Source organism: Echinops telfairi, unplaced genomic scaffold (genome assembly GCF_000313985.2).
Source record: "Echinops telfairi isolate 266 unplaced genomic scaffold, ASM31398v2 ScPeMD7_6;HRSCAF=24_1, whole genome shotgun sequence".
NCBI classification, from domain to species: Eukaryota; Metazoa; Chordata; class Mammalia; order Afrosoricida; family Tenrecidae; genus Echinops; species Echinops telfairi.
Genome location: NW_022103903.1, coordinates 633,225 through 656,796, shown reverse-complemented (window position 1 = coordinate 656,796; position 23,572 = coordinate 633,225). Strand labels below are relative to the sequence as shown.

Below are 23,572 nucleotides of genomic sequence, written 5' to 3'. Positions count from 1 at the left end.
TCAAGGCCAAGAAAAAGGGTCCGAGATAGTGTGCACTTTGAGAGCTATACCACAAGTGTGTGGGAGTGTGCATATCTGCACCCACACACCTCATAGCACTAAATTCGACCCAGTCCCACTTTAAACCTTCGCTAACTACGGATTATTTTTGTGTATTTAGGTATAGTCATTGTTGGGTGGGAAGCCCACCTAGTCGGTAAGTTAAAGCCCTGGGAGTTGATTCTCTTGCACTCGATCCCAATTCTCCACCACCCCCTCCCTGTGTTCACGCAAGACTGATAAATATAAGAAATCAACTATGAAAAATCTGGTTTTTAAAAAAACGTTGGTATCGCAGCAGCCATTACTTTGAAAATCAAACCAATAGTAACTCATATGATACACTTACCAACTACTTCTTCAACTAATGCTGATAGCCCCAATTTCCAGATGAGAAAACTGAGGTAAAGAGAGGCCTCCAAACTCCCTTTTGAGCACATCTAGTTCCTGTCTGTTGAGGGAGACTTCCTGATACACTCATGATACACATTTGAATATTTTTTCCTGTTTTAATAGGGGTAGGAATTGCTTGAGTTTGATGAATCCTGACAGCCCAGAACATAATTGGCCCAAAGCAGCTGTTTCATATAGTCTTAAGTATCTGAAGGTTTTGATGTCTTGAAAGGTTGAAGATATGTGAATAGTCATGAATAATTACTTTTATCTAACAGGATTAATTAAACATCCATTCTTCTAAGCTTTGAAATTTTAAGGACTGCTCCTTTGTGTATGAGACAAGTATGCTTCTTATTTTCTAGGACAATCTTAATTTAGAAACACTCACCCCTGTTACCAAGGAGGTCATCTGAAACACATCAAATGTGGTATCCAGATTTTTGTTTCAAAATATATGATTATTTTTCTAAAAATGGCTTTTTTGTTCAGAATAAATTATGTAAAGAATTAAAACAGCAACAACCACATAACCACTGTTTCCTGCTCGGATGATAGTTACTTAGTCCACTCTAGTGATGATGTCAAATGCTGCCAAGGCATAAAAAGATTTTCCTCACACGAAAACTATTGCTTTGGTAACTGACAACTTTGTTTTTTGACCATCTAGTTCTACTGAAGCAAAGGACCACACAATTGGGGCAGTGTGAATGGCTGCTACATGGATAGTGCATTTTGCATTTTAATTTCGAATTTGCGTCCCTAACACAGCGGGGGACAGGCATGGTTTTCTTTTTAATGAAAATATTTTAAATTATATTCCATAGTCTAGGATGCTCTCTGCAACCTCACCCTAAAACATGAAGTGTAAAACCATTCTGAAAATCAGTGAAGCTTTTTAACATCTTCTCCTCCCTTCCCTATTCTTTCCAAGTTTGTAGTCTCAGCATTTCCCGGATTCTGCTGATCAAAATAATACATGCGGCCGTCAGGAAAAGCCTGTATATTTGTAACCATAATTGTGAGCAACAGCATTTCCCCTCTTTCCGACTGTGAAGGAGGCTGATTTGCGTCTGTATTCGAGTGCTTTACACTCCAAACCTTTCGCTCCTTCCCCTGCTCAACTGGCAGCTCCGCGCTACCAACTTGTTTCATGTCAAAGGCTTGCTGGGCGCCTGCATAATAAATCACTGATGTACAGGCAACGCTCCGTTTCAGAGGTGCAGCTTCTGAACATTGATTAATGTGATTCTTCACGAATGGGACAATGGCCAGTGTGCATATGCCCAAGAAGAGCTCATCTACTGCAATAGATAGCTTTGTTCCCTGGGCTCCAGTCTCTCTGTCCTTGTAGTCTTCCCTTTCTGGACGTAGCGTGGACCTCAGCTAATTGATTAGCAGAATCTTTATGCTGCCCGAGGTGGCCCCAAAACAGGGATGTAACCAGAGATTTTGGAAGACTCCATTCTTGTCTTTGGGCATTCCAGCAAGCACATCTGTTAGCCACAGCCAGGATTCTTTCAGGGGAAAGTTTTGGTGGATTTAAATGATAATTTGATTCCGCAGTATTATGATTTCCACTTTTCTTTAACTGGTTGTTCTCTGTCACAGGTATTCTTAACACAAACATATTTAAAAAGCATACCGGGTTCTTCTGACTCTTTATTCTCTCTCAGTTATCTTTCTTCTTTGGGTTGTAGTATGCTAGGAAACTAATTTTGTATTGAATACTTGGTCATAATACTGACTATCCATGGACAGCTGAAAACAAATGGTGATCTCAAAATTAAGCTTGGATCCATTATCTAGTGGCCTGAGTATTTTTTTAAATTTATCAGCTAAAATGAGCAAATCTCACACATTTAAAAATACCAGTGTCACTAATTAAAAATATACACATATACCATTTGGAGTTTTCTCACTTATTAATAAGTTTAAAACTTAGGTTAAATGATAAATTCTAAATGTAAAACTTAGATTAAATTATAATGTGTAAAAAAACTCAATACACTAGTTGTCATATTTATTTCTTAGGCTTTTTATTGGTGATTGTCAGATTTTCTTTGAAAATGAACAATGTATTAGGCATTATCTATGCAGGTTTCTTTTCATCTGTTTTCTCTCACAGTTAAAATCTTACATTATTTTTGAGTTTTAAAAGTAACTGCAGCGTCTCATTTGTAGGACAAGGAATTGAGATTCAGCTAAGTGTTGAAAAGATGAAATATTTCTGGCAAGTCTGGGTGTTCCAGAAATTTTGCTAGATGTGTTTTAGGAGGTCTGTTAACCCCATTTCTATGAATAGGCGCGTAACTGTGCCCAAGTTCAGAATTGGTGAGTTGTGTAGCAGGGAACAGCAGATCTTGTGTGGTCTTTTCTGTATCAGAACTAGACCATCAGATCATCTTGCCTGTGGAAAAACAACCACACACTTCTAATACTGACCGGAACAAGAAAAACGCTTGTCCTGTCATGTTTTTAAGGAAGTCTATTTTATACAGTGTATGAGTCTCTTTCTATTTAAAAGGAAGAATATGGGATTCCTCATTTATAAAGATTATATTTATCCCCCAAATGTAAGATGAGTATATTATTTTAACCTTCAAATTATTGTATCATTAGGTGGTTAATTCTTAAGCCATTCTGGTGAGATTCTTTACAAACACTTCGAGATGACACTAGGGGTTAACGTTAATGCAAACAGCCTGTCTATGAGACGTAGTAGTGATTCCATGATAGATGCTTTCAGAATTCCAACTGGAGGTGTCAAGGAACATCTTCCCAGTGACCTGGGCTTACAAGACCAAGATCAGGATGGCAAAAGAAGAAAAATAACAGGTGTCCTTTGGCCGTGCTAGAATGAGGTTTCCCTTCTGTGAAATTCAGAGTCCTGCTGGTATAGTGGTACGATCCACATGGTTGGCAGTTTTGAACCACCAGCAGCTCCGCAGGAGGAAAGCTGGGCTTTTCTACTCTTATAAAGAGATTCCGCCTTGGAAACCCACAGAGGGTCTCTATGAGTCAGCCTTGACTTGGCATTGAGTTGAACTTTGAGCTTCTCGTCGGAGAAGTTCCATGGAAAGGATTCCTGTGACTACCCTTTGTTTTATGCGAGAGATGCAAGGAATTCCAGGTTTGAAGCATCGACTTTGCACTGAAGAGTCCAGCGTGTTTATTGACAGGCCTCGAGCTCCCGGTAAGCTTTTTCACTCCTCAAGGACCGAACGTAGTTTTTACTTTTCTTTGAAATCTAGCCAGGATTAGTTTCACATCTAAACAGTTTCACACCTAACGATGAAATTCAATAGTGAACTCTCTGTGTACCTTGTCTCAAAAAAAAAAAAATCAGTACTTTCATTAGTTGATTTTTTCATGAGGGACTTTGACTATTTTGTCTCATGGGAGATCTATCCCTAGAAAGCCCTTTCCCTGAGGTTAAAACAACCTTAAGAGATTGTCTTCAGAGCAGCAGGCAGTTCGTTTCAGGGGCGATTGTCTGGTTTTATGTAGCTTACATGTTTCAGACCTGTCTTTTGTGACTATATTCGATGTACTAGAAAACCAAGGAGCAGAATTACCTTATTTTAAACAATGCTATCTTAATGCAAAATGTTACTTTCAGTTGTTGTTTTTTTTAGTTCGGCCTTGTATATTCTTCATTGCTAAAGTAATATCTCCACAATTCAAACAACTTATCTTTTGTTAAAATTGAATCCCTAATGTGTTTCCTATAAGCCGTTTTCTGATTCTCATACACTGAAGACCGGAAGTGGCCTAAAAGTGTCCTACAAACTTTCATCGAGGTGCTGTGTGCACATATTTTAAAGAAAAGTAAACCCGCCTCTCATATCTTTATCAGCTTTTCAGTGCATCAATATAGCTTCACAGTAACCAGAAAGCAAACATATTGCTGGTGATCTGATTTTGACAGTTGACATCACCCTGTGTTATCGAGTGAGTGCAAATCCTCTGGAGGGAGTTGTTGGCTGGGATCTATGGAAGTAGATCCCTACCCTTTCTTTTTTGGCATCGTTGCCTAGGTTTGCACTGCCAACTTTTAGGGTAGTAGTTGAATGTTAAACATCTGTGCTACCTATGAATCAGAATTGATGATGGTAATGAATTTATTTTGAAGGACCCCTAGTAATACAAGCCATGAATCAAAATCCAAATGGAATCGGAAAAATGTACTTCTAGGGTGACATTTCTGCACATAGCATTAGGATCCTATTTTGCCTGAGAGAAATTCTACATTACAAATTTTTCAAATGTTGGAAAAATTTGCAAACATTGCTAATCATTTGGAATTAGAGAATTACCACAGTATGTACAGTAATTATATTTATTGATGATTGGATTTTACTTTCTGTAGTTTTGTTTTTTACCCACAGTTCACTTTCAGGCTCCTCCTAATTACCTCCCCAAAGTGATTCCTCAGGGTTGGGTTTAGCCAGAACTTTCCACAAGTACCAGAGAAAATCTTGTATTGCAACTTCATATCGATATTTTACCTTTCTCCTTTATTCCAAAGCCAATACTAAATGGACTAGAAGAAAGGGCACTTTGAAAGTTATCGTAGAGTGATGTCCCAAATTCTGTAATGGCCACATCCCCCAAAAGGTGTCACCTTCACTGGGCCATGATTCCTGGTGGTATGGTAATTATGTAATGATCATCGATGATGTGATCTTATGTGATCAGCCAATAAGAGAATTAAGGGTAGGATACAATGCCCTTAATTCCTTTATAGCTCTGAGGAGGCACTAAGAAGAGCCTTCAGTGTCTTGCATTCTTTGAACCTCTGGCTCTTGTACTAAGAACTGCTTAAAAACCAGGGGGAAATTGGTGCCAAGAAACGTGGTACCAAGCACATCTCCAAGGAATGCCAGGCTTATGGATGCTGAAAGGAGACAAAGGCTTTTTCCCAGTGCGGAGAGAGAGAAAAATTGTCCCCTTAGCTCTCTTGCTAAATTTGGCTTTCTACCTTTCTCTACTGAATGAGACTACCGTTCTATTTATTACAGCTGTCCACTGGAGGTATTTCCATGAAAGTAGCACTAGATAGCTAGGGCAATAGTTAAACATACATGTACTCATTTTAAACAGTAGGGGTAGGTATCCGACTTTGTCATGCCATTGTTTTCTCTGGAGGTTACAGAAGTAATATTTTAGATAAAAAAGAGAAACTTTCTTAAATTATTGATAATTTCTTGTATTACTATTTTATCATTAATGTCGATAAATTATATACTTTAAAACATTTGTGAAATCATTATCAAACGATGAAACAAATTAGCCTATTTCACATTGAAGTACATTCTTATACACTGAAGTACATTGATCTCAGTGATCGATGTGATGAGCCCTGAAGAATATGTGTGCGCATGTAACTACCACCGTCACCAACATGCAGAACAGGTTCGTTATTCATACGTTTCCTCCCCCTCTTTTCCGCTAGTCTTTCTCACCACAGGCGGATTCCCTGGAGATCTGTATCACAGTAAATTAAATTGTTCCCTCTCACTTCATAGACATGAAATCGGTTAGGGTGGCCCTCTAATGTGTGACTTCTTTTATTGAAGATGATGTTTAAGAGATTCATCCATGATTTTACCTAAGTCTGGTCTTAACTGATTGGGATATATCTCTTCATACTATTAATTTTTATTATGAAGTTGAATCCCCTTTTGTATATTCCAATTATAATACATACCTAGCTTGTTTCCATTTGTCAGTGTGTTATTGATCAGTTGGCATACATATTCCTCTATATGAGCATCTTTTCCTTTGCGTAGAGTTGCTGGGTTTTATGGTCCCTCTAAGGACCTCGGATGATGCTGTCAGGTAAGCATTGCACGGCAAACCTCAACTTACTTGGTTTGAATCTTCTAGCTGTTCTGTGGGAGGCTCTCTGCTCCTGGTCAGATTGACAGCCTCAGGGTTGGCATGAGAAGGAACCACTTGGTGACAGTGGTTCTGGCAATTGTATGGTTAACTTTAAAAGAAACTACTCTGCCAGAGTGATTTTACCATTGAACACTTTCCACATCATCTTCACCAAATTTGGTCTTCATTCTTATTATTATAGGCATTCTGGTAGATAGGTTTCGATGAAGAATCTTAGTTTTTTATTATTTTGTTTTAATTAATTAACCCTTTTATTACTGTGAATTGTACATTCATTGCTCAATATTTGTCCTAGAATCAACATCATTTAATGTTAATATAGTCATGCACCTCTCATGTATTTACTGCTTGCATAACATGTTTTTTCCATCCTTATAACCTGTGTGTACATTCATAGTTCTAATTCATCTCTTAATGTAGCACAGAATGTTTTGCTCTTTTTAAAATTTAGTCTATGTCTGCATATTAAATAGAATATCTAGTTCATGTTTATTTACTGATATGGTCATTGATATGACTGTATTACTTTGCCATTCTGTTTCTAGTTTTTTTTACATTCGATTAAAACTTTTTTAATTTAAATTTTCTTTTGGTCTAAGATGAATCCCCAAATCCTGACCATAAGAGACGCTGCTTATAACGTTGTCTGACTTAAACTCTTTATTCTCAGAATTGATCTCATTAGTGAAAATTGGCAGCACACCTGACATGGCTGCCCCGATGGTTGCTTTGTGTCCATACACCGTGTTTGTATGGCCCCACCCAGGCACTTGGTGGGAGGGGGAAAGACTCGTTGGCAAAACCACATCATGTGATTCACTGTGCCTTAGGCTCTTGGGTATCTTCTTTGCACATGGAGAGGTAGTCCATGGGTCATTGGGCAAGCATGGGACTGCCAACCACAGGCCATTGGTGCAAACGCACCAGCTGCTGCACAGTAGACAGGTGAAGCGGTTTGATCTTGTAAAGAGTTACAAAGCCTCAGAAACCCTATCTACTTTCAGGGTCACCATGAGTTGGAATCAACTCAGTGGCAATGTGTTTGGTTTGGAGTTTTTTATAGAAAACTTCCTCATTGTTGTGAATTTTCTCCTTCAATTTGTGTCCACCGTAGTGTTTCTGAGCTCTTGTCGTCTTACATCTCAGGAGAAGGAGACGGTCACTCTCTGCTTGAGTCTTAAAGTTTGAGTTCTTCTCATTGTTTCTGCCTGGCCCGGAGAATGCTCTTAGTGAGAAAGCTGCATTAATGCATATTGCGCCCATATAGTTGCCTTCCTGCGATATTGAGTCCTCTCCAGTGTATGCCTGAGCTGATTTACTCTCGAGTGCCTTGAAACCGTGTTCTTTATATTTTGTCCAAACTGTATGATAGTTAATTGTGGGGAGTTTAGTCTAATTGAAGCTAAGAAGCTATGTAGTGATGACGCTACATAGTTAATATTGAAACTAAAACAGTGATCACGCATCTTTGGCCCATTCTATAGAACTGCCTCCACGCATCCTAGTTGTGCTTCCTCGAATGCTCCTGTGGCCTAAGACTTCCCTTATCAGAACGGAAAATTGTATTCTTTCAACAGGAATCGGGAAAAAGCGCTTACGTAGATGACATGGCTGGGGTGAGGAGTGAGCATATTAAATGCAAATTCAATCATGTATATAATATTCTGATCATTAAAAACCAATCTGAAAATTTAAGATTAGACTATGCCTTAATGGCCTTCTTGTTGCTCTTACCTAATTTACCCGTTTCAAAGAGGAGACAACATTTATTTATTTGCAAATGACTATTCAGCATTTAGTCTGTGACGATGATTTTCTGAGTTCTGGAGGTACAGCAGGGAACATAACCGAGAATACTCCTGCCCTTATATTCTAGTAGGACGCAGTGGCTACTAAGAGAATATTGGTATATTCTCTGGTATATTGGATGATGATAATGAGTACAATAGAGAAATCAACAGTGAAAGTATAGAGAGTGTAGTAGGGAGAGAGTGGTTCAGTTCAGATAGTACTGTGTTGCCTCACTGATGGAGATAATGACCCTTTGGGTAAAATTTCACTGTCAATTTGAAGCTAGTCAGTCAGATGGAAGATCAAGAAAAAGCGAGTGAATGCCTCAAAGTCATTAGCTGGGAAAGCTAAATTCTTGTTGCCATTCTTAATTCTTCTTCGTTATCTAGTGTTGCTGTCACAGAACTAGCACCTGTGGGTGTCTTTAAGATTTTTGTTCTCCCCTGGCTTAGGAGTCTAGAAATCGGAATTAGGGAGCCAACTCGCGGGGCAGGCTTTCTCCCTTGGTTGTCTCTCTGGGAAGGCCCGTGTCTCCCTTTTACATCGGTGGCTCCAGCACTCCCTAAAGATCTCGGTGTGTCTTGGCTTTCCTCTTCCCTGGAACTAGGAGCTTGTCTTTTTAGGGACTCCGGGTCTGAAGAAGACACTGCTCCTGGCTCTTCTTTCTTATTAGATACTTGGTAGGGTGCGTGTTGTTGGGAAAATGCCCCTTATTTAAGCTCGGTCTGTGCCTCGAGTTAGGCGGTTGCATCCCATGTGATCCAGCCTCGGTAAGTAGCCCCTGATCACACCGCGGCTTCTTTAACGTGAAACAATCCTGCCGCATGCACCAGTCAGAGGTTAGGCTTTCCAGCAGACCACCCACTGAAAGGACTCACACACCACGGGTCTTCGTGGTCTTCGTGGCCTCGCCGAGGTGACACGTATTTTGAGGGAGGAGGAGGGACACAGTTAAATCCAGGACACCTTTCAATCGAATTTATTTTCAATTCTGTGAATAAAATGGCTATTGCTAAATTATTGTGCATTTCTAGAAATATTCTTTTTACTGGCTGACTTTGCACACGCATCTTTTTCCTTGGGTTAATTTTCTGTTTCTTCAGTCTACGCTCGTTTGTGCTGCTAGGAACACACAGTGAGAAACAGAATTTTAAAGAAAAAGCAAGCATTTTGTCAAGGTGCCCAACTGGCAACTTCTGTGGCATTCATGTTCCCGCCAAATTGCTGACTTCTAATGTTTCTGTGCAACTCGGAAAAAGCAGTGTGTGTGCATCAATCATTATAAGACGATGGCCATCTGAATTAAAGTCATCTGCGCACGCGCGTGCGCCCTCAAGCCTAGGTGCGCTGTCTTCATGGTCATGGTTCTCTGAAGAAGTCAAGCCAGTGAGTTTCATTTTAAGATCCTGTGTGCAGTAAACTTGGAAATGTAATTCAATTTGGAAAGAAGAAATGCCTCTAGCAGTCCCCTGATATATATACTATTTTGGCATATGTGAAAATTAAATTGCTGCCCTGATTCATCTTTAATTCTTTTTGAAATTTATGTATACAAAAAAATAATAGAAAACTGGGTAATTAAAGAAAAATAATACAAATATAGAACAAGGAAAGCAACAGTCACTCGTGCCGGAATTGTTAGATCTATCTATCTATCTATCTATCTATCTATCTATCTATCTATCTATCTATCTAGTTGGGTTCATTTACAGTCATGTCTAAAGCTCCTTATTAGTTTAACTCTTTAACTCTTTAAATCAGAGAATTATATGAAAGGTTAGATTCTTTTCTAAGAAACTACCCTCTGTCCCTTGCTAATGTAGGCTCCAGTACAGCCTTTGAGGGAAGATATCTTTGTACAGAATGCATCATCACCTTGTCATAGAGGTAGGTTGTAGCAGGATCACACTATTTTGAAGATCCTCGTTTACATTCTGTTTATATCCAGTATGACACATAAACAAACTAACAAACACCCCTTAGATTAACCAGTGAACAGTTATTATTTCACATGATGCCTGGATCATAAATCAATCTTAATATAACTTATGACACCAACAAAGGGCATTTTATAAAATGTGTACAGTTTTTTGTCTTTCTAATTTTTAACATTTTGGCCGTTTGGTTCCCTCTGACCTGAAGCAGGGCCGGAGTTCATTTCCCATCTTGCTGTAGACCATCACAGAAGTGATCTAAGCTTATAGAGCTCTTTGAAGTCAAGGCAAGAAAGCAGCCCAGAGGGCTTTATGAACTGGAAAGAAGTGCTGTTGGAAGGTAGAGAAAGGCCTTCTATCATCTTGTTTGCTGGTAGTGTTAATTTTAAGGTTGAAATGGCTGTTTAGCTTTAACTAGACTTACATTCTGAAGTTGGAATTTCTTTTCTTTTTTTTTTAAACAAAGAAAGACATTTGAAGTTAGGCTGGTTTTAAGGACAGCAATGTTAGATATTTCAAGTGTGCTACTACAAAAAGCTAGCAATTGCTGCTTTGCTCTCATACATACATAGTTTATATTTTATATCCATGATCAGTCTACATATTGAAAAACTCAACATCTATAAATATCCTAATTAAAAAATACCTGAATAGTAATATATTAACATTAGCATGAGCAGAAAAATACCTTCTACACTAGTCTCGCAAAAGAGTATATTGTGATTCATCAAACATAAGGATTATACAAAAAATACGTTCTTGATGGGTGAATTTGTTGAAAACTCCATTGTTAAAAGGATGAACTGGGAACAACTAAAAAAGACTTTTGGCCCCAATTTCCTCTGGTATTAGGCAATATTTTAAGAAATGCATTGTCTAATATTTGACATGACATTGTAAACATTTTTCCATGTAATCTCCTTGCAATCTTCCCACTGTTTAGTCCCGAAGACTAAAATCACAAATGCCCTCTGAAAAGGACCGAGGTTCTTGGGGGAGCCTGGGGGTGTGCTAGTCAAGGAGCCCTGGTGGCAGGATGATTCAAAGGCTTGGCTACTACACCAGGAAGGGCTTTGATTTGAACCCACCAGATGCTGGCCACAATGGAGAGAGATGTGACAATCAGCTTCAGCATAGATGGATGGCCCTAGAGAATCAGAATGACTCATCAGCAGCCAGCATTTTGAAGTTTGGGAAAGCTGTGGAAGATACTACATTTCAAATTTGGTGCTGCAAGGTGAAACAGAAACCCCGTTTTCAGAAACAGCCTTCAGTGAGTTGTCAGAAAGCATGAGGAAGGATTTGAACCTTCAAGCATTTGCTGGTGAGGTTTGAGTGGGTCTTATTTGAATTTCAAGAACCCAGGTGAGCCTGAATGACATCTACGTAGTACCACGCAGCTCTGAGCTCCACGAGGAGCCCTGCTGGCGTGGGAGGTCAGGGGCTGGGTTTACACCAAGCAGCCACTCCATGGGAGAAGCATGGAGACGTCTGCTTCCAGCATTGTTGTTGGGGGTCTCTTTGTTTGTTTACTTTATAGGCCTTTGTACTGTTGTGCTTTCTTCCATGTGGTTATTTGCATGTAAAATCCAGGAGCAGTAAATGCATGGAGACATAACTGGACCGGAGGGATGGAGAGCTACAAAAACATGAGTACAAGAAGAAAACACTCTGAAAGAGGTTGTGGTGATGACCACACAGATCTTCTCAATAGGATTTAATGAGTGAATTGTTTGCTAGGTGAAGGAAATACCAGTAAAACTAAGACTGTCTCAGAAACCCCACAGAGCAGTTTATGCATCAGAATGGACTCACTGGCAGTGGGTTTGATCTAGTTTTTTAAGTGAGGTAGTGCTCAGCTTCCCCTTCTGCCCCGCACTGCCACTCTCTCCCCAGCTACCCACAACGTTGTTGTTGGGTGCTCTTGAGTTGGCTCCAACTCCCAGTGACCCCCTGGACAAAAAGCAAGGCTGCCTGGTGCCGCACCATGGGCACCATTGTTCTTGCATGTGAGCCTATTGCTGCAGCCACGGTGTCCATGTATCTTGTCTAGAGCCTTCCTCAGGGCCGTCTCCACAAAGAATTACTCAATATTCCAGGATTTGAATTGATCTCTCTCTTTGTCTTGCTGGACTGTGTGCTGCACCTTAACCTTATCCTGTTCAAGCTTAACTCGTGCTAAAGTATCAGCTCTGCTGTCATTTCTGAGAAGTCTAGAGTGTGGAAACTGTTGTTTATAGTGTAACCACACCTATTTCTGCCGAGTCAGTTCCAATACATAGAAAACTTACAGGACAGAAATGGGACTTTCCATCGTTTCTGAAGAGGTGTCCTTGGAAACAAACTACCGCTTCTTTCCCTTGTGGAGCACGAGTGTTTCAAACAGCTGATTGTGTGAGTGTCCACGTACTTCATCACTGCGCCACCAGGGCGCCTTATGGATTAAATTAATCTTTCTATTGTGTTTAAATAGAGGTTCCTAGAATAGCACTGTAGGGCCCAGAGAACGAATGCTGACTGAAGGCTACTCCGCAGCCCCTTTTTGCGGATGAGCCCCAAATTCAGAAGCTGTTTTTGAATCGGCGCCTGCTTGACCCCCAAATCCCTATCATTCCTAAACTGATGTATCGATACCATACCCCATTGTATTATTTTCTTGTCACTTCCTCGCACTCAATCTTCGAGATCTATTTTAGTTTTATTGCATACATATTAAATTGTCCTTAAAAACTAAGAAAAGTACATTGACCCACGAAGCTGGTCAAAACACTTGCTACATTGCTAGTAGTGAAGTTTCATGAATTGCAAAATTAATGGAAATCTACCTATGGGAGATCACATAAGCATAGGTGGTGGTGGTGTTAGGTATGCTTAGCTCTGTTTCCCACCATGAGGGCCCAGTGTGTGCAGAGCCGAAATGCCCCACCGTATTTTCAAGGCTGTGATTTTTTCGTGCAGTACTCCTCCACCTTCCCAATGCCGCAACCCTTTCATACAGTTCCTCATGTGGTGGTGACCCCAAACATCACATTATTTCTGTTGCTACTTTATAACCGTCACTTTGCTACTGTGATGAATCGGGTCATTTGACCCCCAAAGGGGTGTGAACCCACAGGTTGAGAACTGCTTTTTTAGTCAAAAGTCATACCATATTCCATTTATGAGTTGTTGTGGGGTTTTAATTTCTATTTATAGAATCATACAATATGCAGATTTCTTTCTTTTGTTCCCTGACAGTATCTGAATTCAGGATCATATCATCTCTTTTTCAGACTATTGCAGTTTCTAAATGGGCTTTTTGTTTTCAGTAATTCCTCTTTCCCAGGATTGATAATATAATAAATTTCTGAAGCGCAGATAGATTCTTACCGTTTTTCTTTTTAAATCCTACAGCAACGCTCCGTCAGCTCTTATCAAATGGATCCATAATCTTTTGCATGATAAATAAATTGCTGTGGGAAAAATTTGCATTGGTGCCTACGAGACAGAGGAAAGGACCTTTAGGATTTAACCTTTTCCTTCATTTGTATCTTAGGTCCCCAGTCTTATCTGGTTTACCCCCACCTTCTTAGAAAAAAAATTACTTTGCACACCGTGCTCCGCCCAGTAATGAAAACCGTTTGTGCTACAGCACATCCTCCAGAGTACAATGTACAGAACAAAAATGAACTCGCTGCCTCTGAGTCGATTCCGACTCATAACGATCCCACATGATGGGGTAGAACTGCTTCTGTAGGTTGGCCAAGACGAACTCTTCATGAGATTAGAAAGCCCTGTCTTTCCCTCCGAGTGTAGCTAGTGGATCAAACTGCAGTTAACAGTGCAACAGGTAACCACTACACCACCAGGTAGAAGTGTCTGTTTTTGCAGCTCCCCGGGACCATTCTAGGTGCACCCCCGGGGGGTGGGGGGTGGGGAGGCAGTATCACCCATTTTGGGAAACACTGGTGTGTATCCTTGTGTGATGCCCTCCACTTGCAGTCCTAAACTAGCCTCACCCTCACCATAAATGATTATGCTCTGTGATGTTATGCATGCTGTGCAGTCTTCTTGTCCTAGCCCTGCCACGTGACAGTCACTAACATTTTATTGGGTTTCAGACCCCTCATGCATAAAGAAGGGTGATAGGAATTCACTGAGGTCTCTTTCAGATCTCTATATTATGACTCTAAGGCACTCCAGATATTTCAGAGTTTCAAATGGTGGCTGGATTCTGGAATAAACTACTGAAGCCTATAAAGTAGCTAAAATGTACAATAGAGGGACCACTAACAATGTCAGAATCCTAATAATTTGTATATCTATACTTGATGGCAAACAGATGTGATCGCAACAGTGATTTAGTGCCATCCATAAGAAAGCACGTGGGGAATCCAGGGCGGATGAGCCCTACAGGACCAGTGGTGTGATTGACGAAACAGGGAGGGTAAAGGGAGAATGGGTAGGAAACAGGGAACCGATTATAAGGAACTATATGTGACCTCCTCCCTGGGGGATAGACAACCGAAAAATGGGTGAAGGGAGACGTTGGACAGGGCAAGATATGACAAAATACCAATTTATAAACTATCAAGGGCTCATGAGGGAGGGAGGAGGGGAAAATGAGAACCTAATGTCGGGGGTTTAAGTGGAGAGAAAATGTTTTGAGAATGATGTACAAATGCGCTTTACACAATTGATGTGTGTATGGATTGCGATAACAGTTGTATGAGCCCCTAATAAAATGTTTAAAAAAAAAAAATATCAAAGCAAAAAGTAAAAAAAAAAAGAGAGAGCACGTGGAAGTTGTGGTAAACTAGCAATAGAGTTTAGTGACACACTAAATGCCATGATGTCAAATAGGTACTGTTTTAATAACAGAAAAGAGAAAATTAATATCTAAAGCACAGAGGTCCAATAAAAACTACCAACAACTAAACCCAAACACCGCGACAAGTTCCATCCCTCCGCTGTGGGGAGGGAGAACAAGTGAGGGAAGCTTTGTGGGGAGCAGGGGGTAACCTCAAAGGGACAGCGAGACCCAGCATGCCTTTCTTCATAGCACCATTAAATGGATTAAATGCACAAAGAGAAGAGCCCAACAAAAGAGAGTTGTGGGCTTGGGGTGGTGTGAGGAGAATGGCAGGCTGAGAGGACCTGAGGACGTAGGCATTGATGGTCGAGTGATCGAGAAGGAGAATGTGGAAGGAGGATGGGGGTGCACAGTCCCTGAGGTGAGAGCAAGATGCAGCGGGGAAGCATTTGGAAGTCAGGTCTCTGTGATGGCCGTATGCTTGAAATGCCAGCTCAACACAGCTTGTTTTATTTGGGAAAGAGCAAAAAAAGAAGAGTGAGCTCTAGAAGATGAGATGAGAAACACAAGGGAAGCCAGAACGCCAGAAGGTGTGACCGCGCAGGATGTTGGCATGTTCTTTGGGAAGCACACGCATGTGTGATCTAACTTCCATTGTTGACGTAAAACATGCTCTACTGTCTCTGAGGTTTGCAGTGGCTTTTTTTCACACTCACTTCTGTCTTATAGCATCTAGTCGTAGATCTATAAAACTTTTAAACTTAAAAATTGTACTAAACATAGGCTGTAATATTTAGGGCTTGAGAACTCAAGTGGTAACCAAGGATTAGAAACAATGTCTACAATGCCATTTTTTAAAAACTTTTATTATTATTTTAAGCTTAATTTATTCCCGAGCCATGAGTTTTTGTTTCTTCAGTTTCTTCTGGGAGATCTTTTTCTGCTGTGCAACCTTCTCTTCTGGTTCAGGAACAATGCGTTCCTTCTCAGTCAGGATCATGTCAATGTGGCAGGGGGAGCTCATGTGTGGGTTGATCCGACCGTGAGCTCTGTAAGTCCGGAGCGCCTTGGGGGCTTGGTTCACCTGGATGTGCTCAATGACCAGAGGATCCGCATCTAACCCCTTAAGTTCAGTATGACTGTCTGCATTTTTAAGCGTGTGAAGCAAGAATTCAGCACTCTTTTTGGGCCACTGACTCTGGCTCCAACCCCACTGTTTGGCCTGGGCACACCTACCCAGGCCACCATTGTAACGGCGGAAGGGCATCCGCTGCTTCTGCAGAGGGACGTCTTTCAAGTATTTGGTGGCTTTCCGGATGTGCATGCCTTTGATGGCCTAGGCAGTTTCCCGGGTGTTCTTGAAGTGGACCCGGAGGTTCGACCCTCTTGATCTGCAGGATTTTGTAGGGTTTTCTGGGTCAAGTGAGTAGCAAACCATTTTGGCAGGTCACCCCAGGCCGCTACAGTTAGAGTACAATGACATTTTCATGTGCTTTTATTTTTAACCCCTCTACACCCCTCCCAAATCCACTGCTATCAACTTGGTTCCAATGCATAAAGCCAATAGGGTTCCCAAGACTACATCTGGACAGGACCAGCCAGCCTCATACTCTCCTGTGAAGTGCCTACTGGGTTTGAATTGCCAACCTTGTGCTTAGCAGCACAATGCCTAATGCACAGCACCACCTATTATTTTTGAAAGACATGGAGGAAAAGGTTTGAGTCTATATAGGTAAAAATCAAATCTAAACCGGACACCAAATTTAAGATTCTGAAGACTCTAATCCCGGTATTATATTTTACTATTCATTTGACAGCAATTGAAGAGTGAAAATTCATTACCTGTGCTTGTTTTATTACTATTTTATCTATTAAAATTATGACCATTAAAATTTGCATTTAAATTGGTAACTCTTATTTGCAAATTGAGGAGCACTGGTGTGTAGTGGTTCCATGTTGGACTTCGATCTCCAGATCTGCAGTTCAAAACCAGCAGGTGGTCGTTGGGGGAAATCTGGGCTTTCTACTCCCATAAAGAGTTACTGTCTCAGAAACTCACAGAGGCAGTCCTAACCTGTCCTATGGGGTCGCCATGAGTCAAAACTGACCGTGTAGCAGTGAGTTTGGAATTGGGTTTTGTTTACAGTTTGAGTAATTGTACTTTTGTTGCATGTCCAGAAATAATTTAATTTCTAGCTGAAAACTGAAAAGCAATTCTCTTTCCCTCCATCCCTCCCATAGCTACTGAAGGTGAGGAACACTGGGCCTTGCCCTTCATGGAGTAGTTAGTAAAATATGCCCATTTTTCTTCCTGGGAGGAAAGGTTCTCCATAGGAAGCCAGAGAAGGGATGTGGAAAATAGTGCAGCTGGAAAATTAGCTCATCGTGGTCAAATTCAGGAAAACAAATACTTGTAGAAGCTGCTGAGTGTCTAAAAATAATCGTACTTCTCAAACTTAGATAATGAAAGAAAAATGTTGTCAGTTGTTGCTGTTTGCAATTTTTAGTGGCATTTTGTTTCCATTCCCTTGAATAAATTCATCCACATATAAGAAGAACCCTTTCTGCCGTGAATGAAGGGAGAACAAAGAACTGTAGGTTTCTTGGCAAATGAAGAGCCTGTGGGTCATCGAGACTAAGGTGGGCTCCCTAAGGTGGGCACATCCCCAGCGTCTGGAGATGGTAAGCTGCGGTGGTGTTCTGGAGATGGTAAGCTGCGGTGGTGTGCTCTAAGGCTGTCTCTCGTCCTTAGTACAGCTCAGAAGCCACTCATCAATATTTCGTCCCACTCGTAGAGAAACAAATAAAACTCATCTCTGCTGGGATTAATTTGCTACAGCCTGAAGCAACGAGCCTCCCTGGCAGCCACTCCGAAGCTGAATAAGCAGCATCTCAGCATCTGTTGACAATATGAAATTGTTGCCGCAGCCAGGATTCATGAGAAACGGCCTACAGAATCTAAGGAGAACACACTAGTCCATAAGGAGCGGAATCTGACCGCTGAAAGGATATCATATAATTCCCAGTTTAGTAAGGTATATTTAAGTCGGGGCTTTTTCTCTGTGGATCAGAATGTGGAGAATCTATGTAGACCTAATTGCACTTGAAGAAATTCCCAGTTACAGTGCTGGTTTGGGCTCAAAGGGCCTTGCGTTATTGCCAGCTGGACTGAGAGCGCCTTGTGCAACCGTGACATTGAGGCGCAGTTTGGCACTGGGCCCCCTGTGCCGGCCCCCTGAGACGGGAGTGGGATTACACAAGCAGGAAGAGGTCTGACTCTCGGCGTGCCATGAGGTTGGAAGAGCGCTGACCTTGGCGTGGTGTCGTTAATTCCCCCTTTGCTTCACATCACCACTTCCTTTTAATAGAAAACACGTTTGGTCCTTTTATGTTTGGAGAACCAACCCTAAGTGACTGAAGTAGTTGCTTTTTCCTTCAATTAGTAACTATTATTATTACTAGTTTTCCTTTGTGCTACATGGACAGGCCATAAGGGTAAAGATCACCCTATCCAATAACTGGCGATAGCACACTCATTTTATAGGATAACATTTTAATCTGAAAGGTGTACGTTTCTGCCCGGGACGTGATTCCATGGCTCTGATGTCACGGAGTCCTTAAATGTTGACACCTAAAATGGTTGTAGAAGGTTCAATATTTTGGTTCCCCCTGGTAGAACTGGTAAGCTTTGTGCGCTATTAAAGTGCATGATCTGTGTAGTTTTGAAAGATCAAAGTGAACAACTGCCCTGAAATTTACCTGAAGGAAGAAAAGTGGTTCTGACTAATACGATAAAGAGTAAGTCTTGGCGTTTCTTTATGAATTCAGCTTCAACAATTGAGCTTCTAAAATTATGAAACTTTATCATTAACATGAAGATTTCATAAGCACTAGAGGGTCTGTTAATACATATATATTTGCTGATAGCTTATCTATTTTCTTCTCGAACAATTAAGTAGTTTTAGCCTTTCATTTTTCTATTGTGGCTACCATATCTGGACAAATTGGCCCTACAGTGTGTTAAAAAACAAACAAACAAACAAACAAACAGAAAACCCTTGGCGCTATCCAGTCAATTCAAACTGAAAGCAATCCTGTAAGACATTGTAGAACACCCCGTAGGGTTTCAAATGCTATCAGACTTTGTGGAAGCAGACTGCCACATTTTACCCCTGTGGAGCAGCTGATGGGTTTGGACTGCTGACCTGTAGGATAGCAGATTCCTGCTTTAACCATATGCCCAAGGCTCCAGATCAGCCTTCTGCAAAATGTTTGAAATTATTAAAATCTGACTCATATTAAGTCAAGTTTATTCTAAGGCTTGTGCTAAGGACAGGCGTGAGCATCAAGAGCCAATTCCTGGACAGTGACATTCTGTTGCGTAACCCCACTCAACCAGTAATGGATTGTGTGTGAATTCTGATGTTGGTGAAGAATATTGAAAATACTGTGGATTGCCAGAGAACCAGACACGTATGTGGGGAAGAACTGTAGCCAGGGTGCTTTGTCGAAGTGAGGGTGTTGGGACTTTGTCGCATATAACATAGGCCTATAATCAGGAGAGATCAGTCCCTGGGAAAGGATCGCTTGCATGACAAAGTTCAAGGTTAGAGAAAAAGAGGGTTACTTTCGAGAAGATGGATTGGCACAGTAGCTGCCTCAGTGGGCTCAAACGATACACGTGTGAGGCTGGCACGGGGGTGGGCAGTGTTCCGTTCTGTAGGATGGAGAGCGTCGCTGGGAGCCAGAGCTGACTTGACAGCCCCTAAACCAGAAACTGGCTCTCGTAGTCAATGCTGATTCCTGAAGTATGCTTGCATGTTTGTTTGTCTATCCACCCCACCCCACCCCCAGTGGTCAAGAGGGCATATGCTTAAACGTGGGAGCTAGCAAATCCTCTGTGATTCTCATCCTCTAATTAGGCTACCTTGCACAGATGGTATATACAGCTTTTTTTTAATGAAGGAAAGCATGTGGAAATGATGTTCATGAATTTTTATAAGATAAAATACATTACTTGAGTTTTATTAATATTTACCTAACCTCTGATATAGGTCAGATCATGAGTGGAAAGATATTTGAAATTGAAATAGGTAATATCATTCCGCTCGGTGTGTTAGGCTCGCTTTTCTAGAGAAAAATTGCTAGTGAAACTGATGTACGTCTACGAATTAATTTTTTATGCAGAAGGCGTGCCAGTTTCGTCCAACTCATGTCCATGAGCCTGAGGCTAGCTGGAGCCCTCAGACTATGTGGCTGCAGGGAAGGGAAGTAAAGCAGAAAGCTGAACAGAGGAGCAGGGAGACCCTAGGTGGGAGTGGGAGGTGGGCCAGAGTAATGTGGAATGAACATGGCAAGTGCTTAGAGCTCCCAGGGTCAAAGGCCTACAGCGGCCACCTATGGGGGCAGACACAGAATCCCAGCACACAGGGAGGTGAAAGGAGAGAGAGAGGGGGAGAGAAAGGGAATATCACTATCTCTCTATAAAAAGGTCACACCTTTAAGGAGGCACCATCAGGTTGCCAGCTGATTGACAGGTTAAACTCTAACCCTACTGCCACACAGTTACCATAAAAAAAAAAAAATCAAACTCATTTCCCTTCAAGTGACCCTATAGGGCAGGTAGAACTGCCTGTGCATTCTTAATACTGTTTATAGGAATAAAAAGCCTGTCTTTCTCTCATGGAGTAGTTTCAAACTGCTGACCTTGTGGAAAGCAGCCCAATGCTTAGCCACTACACCACCAGGGCTCCCACCTTTACAGTCAAGTTGGCATAAAATCTAACGCTGCACCCACTTGTTAGGATGATATCCACGTTGAGATACACTTCTTCCCGGATGTACCCCAAAATAGATCACATATATGCTGGTTAAAAGCTTGGGCGAGTTTGGTGGACCGAATGAATTTCCCCTCCTCTTTTTGTAAGTCTTCTACCTCACCAGCAGTATCATCAAGTGTTTAAACTAGTGGATATAGTCTTTAATTAAAAACAACCCCACAAAACCTAAACATAGTGTATCTTAAAGAGAAAATATAGTACACATGTTATTTAATTTAAACTCTTAGAACAATAGCAGGGCACAAATGAGTAATTGTTGGGCAAGTAAACAACTGTAGGGGCAAGAACAACAGGAGCAATGGTTTTTGTGATGGAAAAACAAACAAAAATAAAAAATGTTGCCAACTAGTTATTTTGGGCTCATCGTGACCCTGCCTCTCTAGCAGAGTGGAATTGCCCCATGGAGTTCCTATGGCTATCATCTTGAAACAGGTTGCCACATCTTTCTCCCTAGGAATGACTGCTAGATATGAAAAACGACTTTAGGCTTATGGCCTAGTGCTTAATCATTGGGACACGCTGATGCAAATGTAGTAACCCATTGTTTCTCACACATTGGAAGTATACTGCCAACCACACACTATCCAATGGTCAGTGTATTCTATTTTTGTACTAACAGTTGTAAGTTGTAAGTAGAGTTGGAATAACTGTATTTTCTGCCCTCTGCTAGCCTTATAGGAAAGCAAATATTTTGACCTGGATTGTAAGGGCACTATTTCAACTTGAATTGTCTGTTACGTTCTTCTTGGTTAAAAATAAAGAAATACATGAATTAGTAGACAATACTGAAAACAAAAACTCAACAGCCTTTGAGTCGACTCTGACTCATTGTGACCCTTCAGGACAGGGTAGAACTGCCCCTCTGGGTTTCTGAGACTTTCACTCTTTACAGGGTAGAAAGTCTCATTTTTTCCCAGCAGAGCAGTGGGTCATTTTGAATGGCTGACCTTTTGGGTAGCAACCCAATGATTAACCATTCTACCACCAAACCTCTGATTGATGGATTGATTCGTAAGATTATCGAGTCCAGGTCAGATGCAGTTACGGCTCAGGGAATCCCTGCGGCATAGACACTCCAGGGTCCAGAACTTTATTCGAGGCGGGTTTATATACACTGCCTGCATCTCATGATAGGTTTCTACACAAAGGGACAGTGGACCATTTTTGAGGGCATACAAAGAAACATGAGTACATCAGGCAAGCTGTTCACAGAGAGGAGGGCAGGGTAAAGTTGAGAACAGGGAGTAACTGATATTTGGCAGACTGTGGTGTTTCAGCAGCTTTGCCAGGAACAGAAGCAAAGTGTCCATCTTATCTCAGGTGGAGAGTCAGGCCAGTCAGTGTATCATCAGCTCCCAGGGCTGAGCCGTCAGCATTCCCCACAGGCCTTGAACCTTCGTAGGTGGTGGTCCTGTCCCGTTTGCCTAAGGGAGCACGTCCTTTGTGGCACACAGAGAGCTATCATTTGTTCAAGCGGAACCCAATATAATATTCTTAATGTTTTGTCTATGAGAAAGAAATGTGTCCATTTTCTTTTGCCTCATTCTTTCTAAAGCTGTTTAAAATACAGGGATCTACTGTGTGATAATTTAGCAGTACACCTTTGATAATTTATGAGTATCTTCCAAGATGCCTGGCATTTCAACACTGCAGTTTTGTTGAGTGTTGGGTTTGAATTGTGAGCTGGAGGGCGGGTTGGAGGATTACTCAGTAATTATTCAGCATTTGTATATTGTTTGCTTCTCGGTTGTTGTTGTTTTCCCCATACCCAAATTTTATTTTCCGTACCCACAGATTTTAATGATTACCAGGAGTTGAAGTAAAGTGAAGCGCAGTAGGCTACAAGGTAAACCAGTGTTACCTTGGTGCAGGGGAATATAAAGTCCTATAAAAGGTAAATGGGAATACATGGGGAGAGGGCAGAGCCAGAGACTGAGAGGTTTAATAAGTTGTCTTAAGTTTGTTTGTTTTTATTCCCCATTAACAGAACACTTTTGAGACACACTATAAAATGAACAAACCAAATCAAACAACACAAACCCAAATACAGAAAATTATGCGAAACCAAAGCAGCTCCATCATGGGGGGTGGGGGGGGGAGGCGAGGGGTCTACTGGCAAAATTTTAACTGTTCAAGTCAGACTTATGCCCGTGGTCTTCTATACTCCTCTCTCCCAAGCACTGTTTAGTGACCTCTTTCCTCCCATTCCTCAATTTTAGACAAGGGGAGTTCTCGAGGCTTATTTCCTGTGTAGTTCCACAGTGGATCTTGGGCTCCAACTGTCATCCAGCTCCTTCTGCACACTGGATTCTCACCATTTAGGCTCTGATACGAATCCCTCCTTCAATTTTGGATTATATGGATTCCAATCCTTAGTTGACATTTCACTTAGATGGCTGCTTGTCTGGAAACAAGCAAAAAACCCCTTGAATATGTTAAAAATGCAGTAATATTACTGCCGCCTAAGGTGTATCTGACCCAGTCCATGGTATTTTTAAAGTTTCTTCATCTACTTGGGAAAGCAGGGCAGTGCCAAGGAGAGTGAACAAATATCAGTTGAGGAATACTGAATAAACTGTGGGCGAGCAGAACAGCGAGCAGATCTGTCTCGGAAGAAGTGCAGTCGGAAGGCACGGTGAACTGGATCTCATGCGATCTCATGTGTGTCTAGGACTAGTCCCGGGAAAGGCATTGGACATCATGGTTATAAAATGAAGGGTGAGCAAAGGGGGAAATAAGAGAGAGGCCCTTCAGTGAGAAGGATTGATGCCATAATGAGTTCAAGCAGAGCGATTGTTGTGAGGGTAGCTGTGATCCTTACAGAATCTGGTGTCAATTTGAGGATTCAGAGTGAAGGGGTGGAGTCTAGCCTGTCA

At 41.4% G+C, this 23,572-nt stretch overlaps 2 protein-coding genes across 8 annotated transcripts in view; one reads left to right on the top strand and one right to left on the bottom strand.

The window, feature by feature from the left end:
- ROBO1 (roundabout guidance receptor 1) overlaps positions 1-23,572 on the top strand; it is a 1,092,383-nt gene that overhangs the window by 773,345 nt on the left and 295,466 nt on the right. The gene's annotated exons all lie outside the window — the stretch shown is intronic.
- LOC105978953 (60S ribosomal protein L17-like) lies at positions 15,743-16,255 on the bottom strand. The gene has a single exon (XM_045286241.1). The coding sequence runs from the start codon at positions 16,178-16,180 to the stop codon at positions 15,743-15,745; it is 438 nt and encodes a 145-aa protein (XP_045142176.1). The 5' UTR covers positions 16,181-16,255.

Coding starts and splice junctions, on each gene's coding strand:
- LOC105978953 (XM_045286241.1), bottom strand. CDS start 16,180: ATGCACATCCGGAAAGCCACCAAATACTTGAAAGACGTCCCTCTGCAG.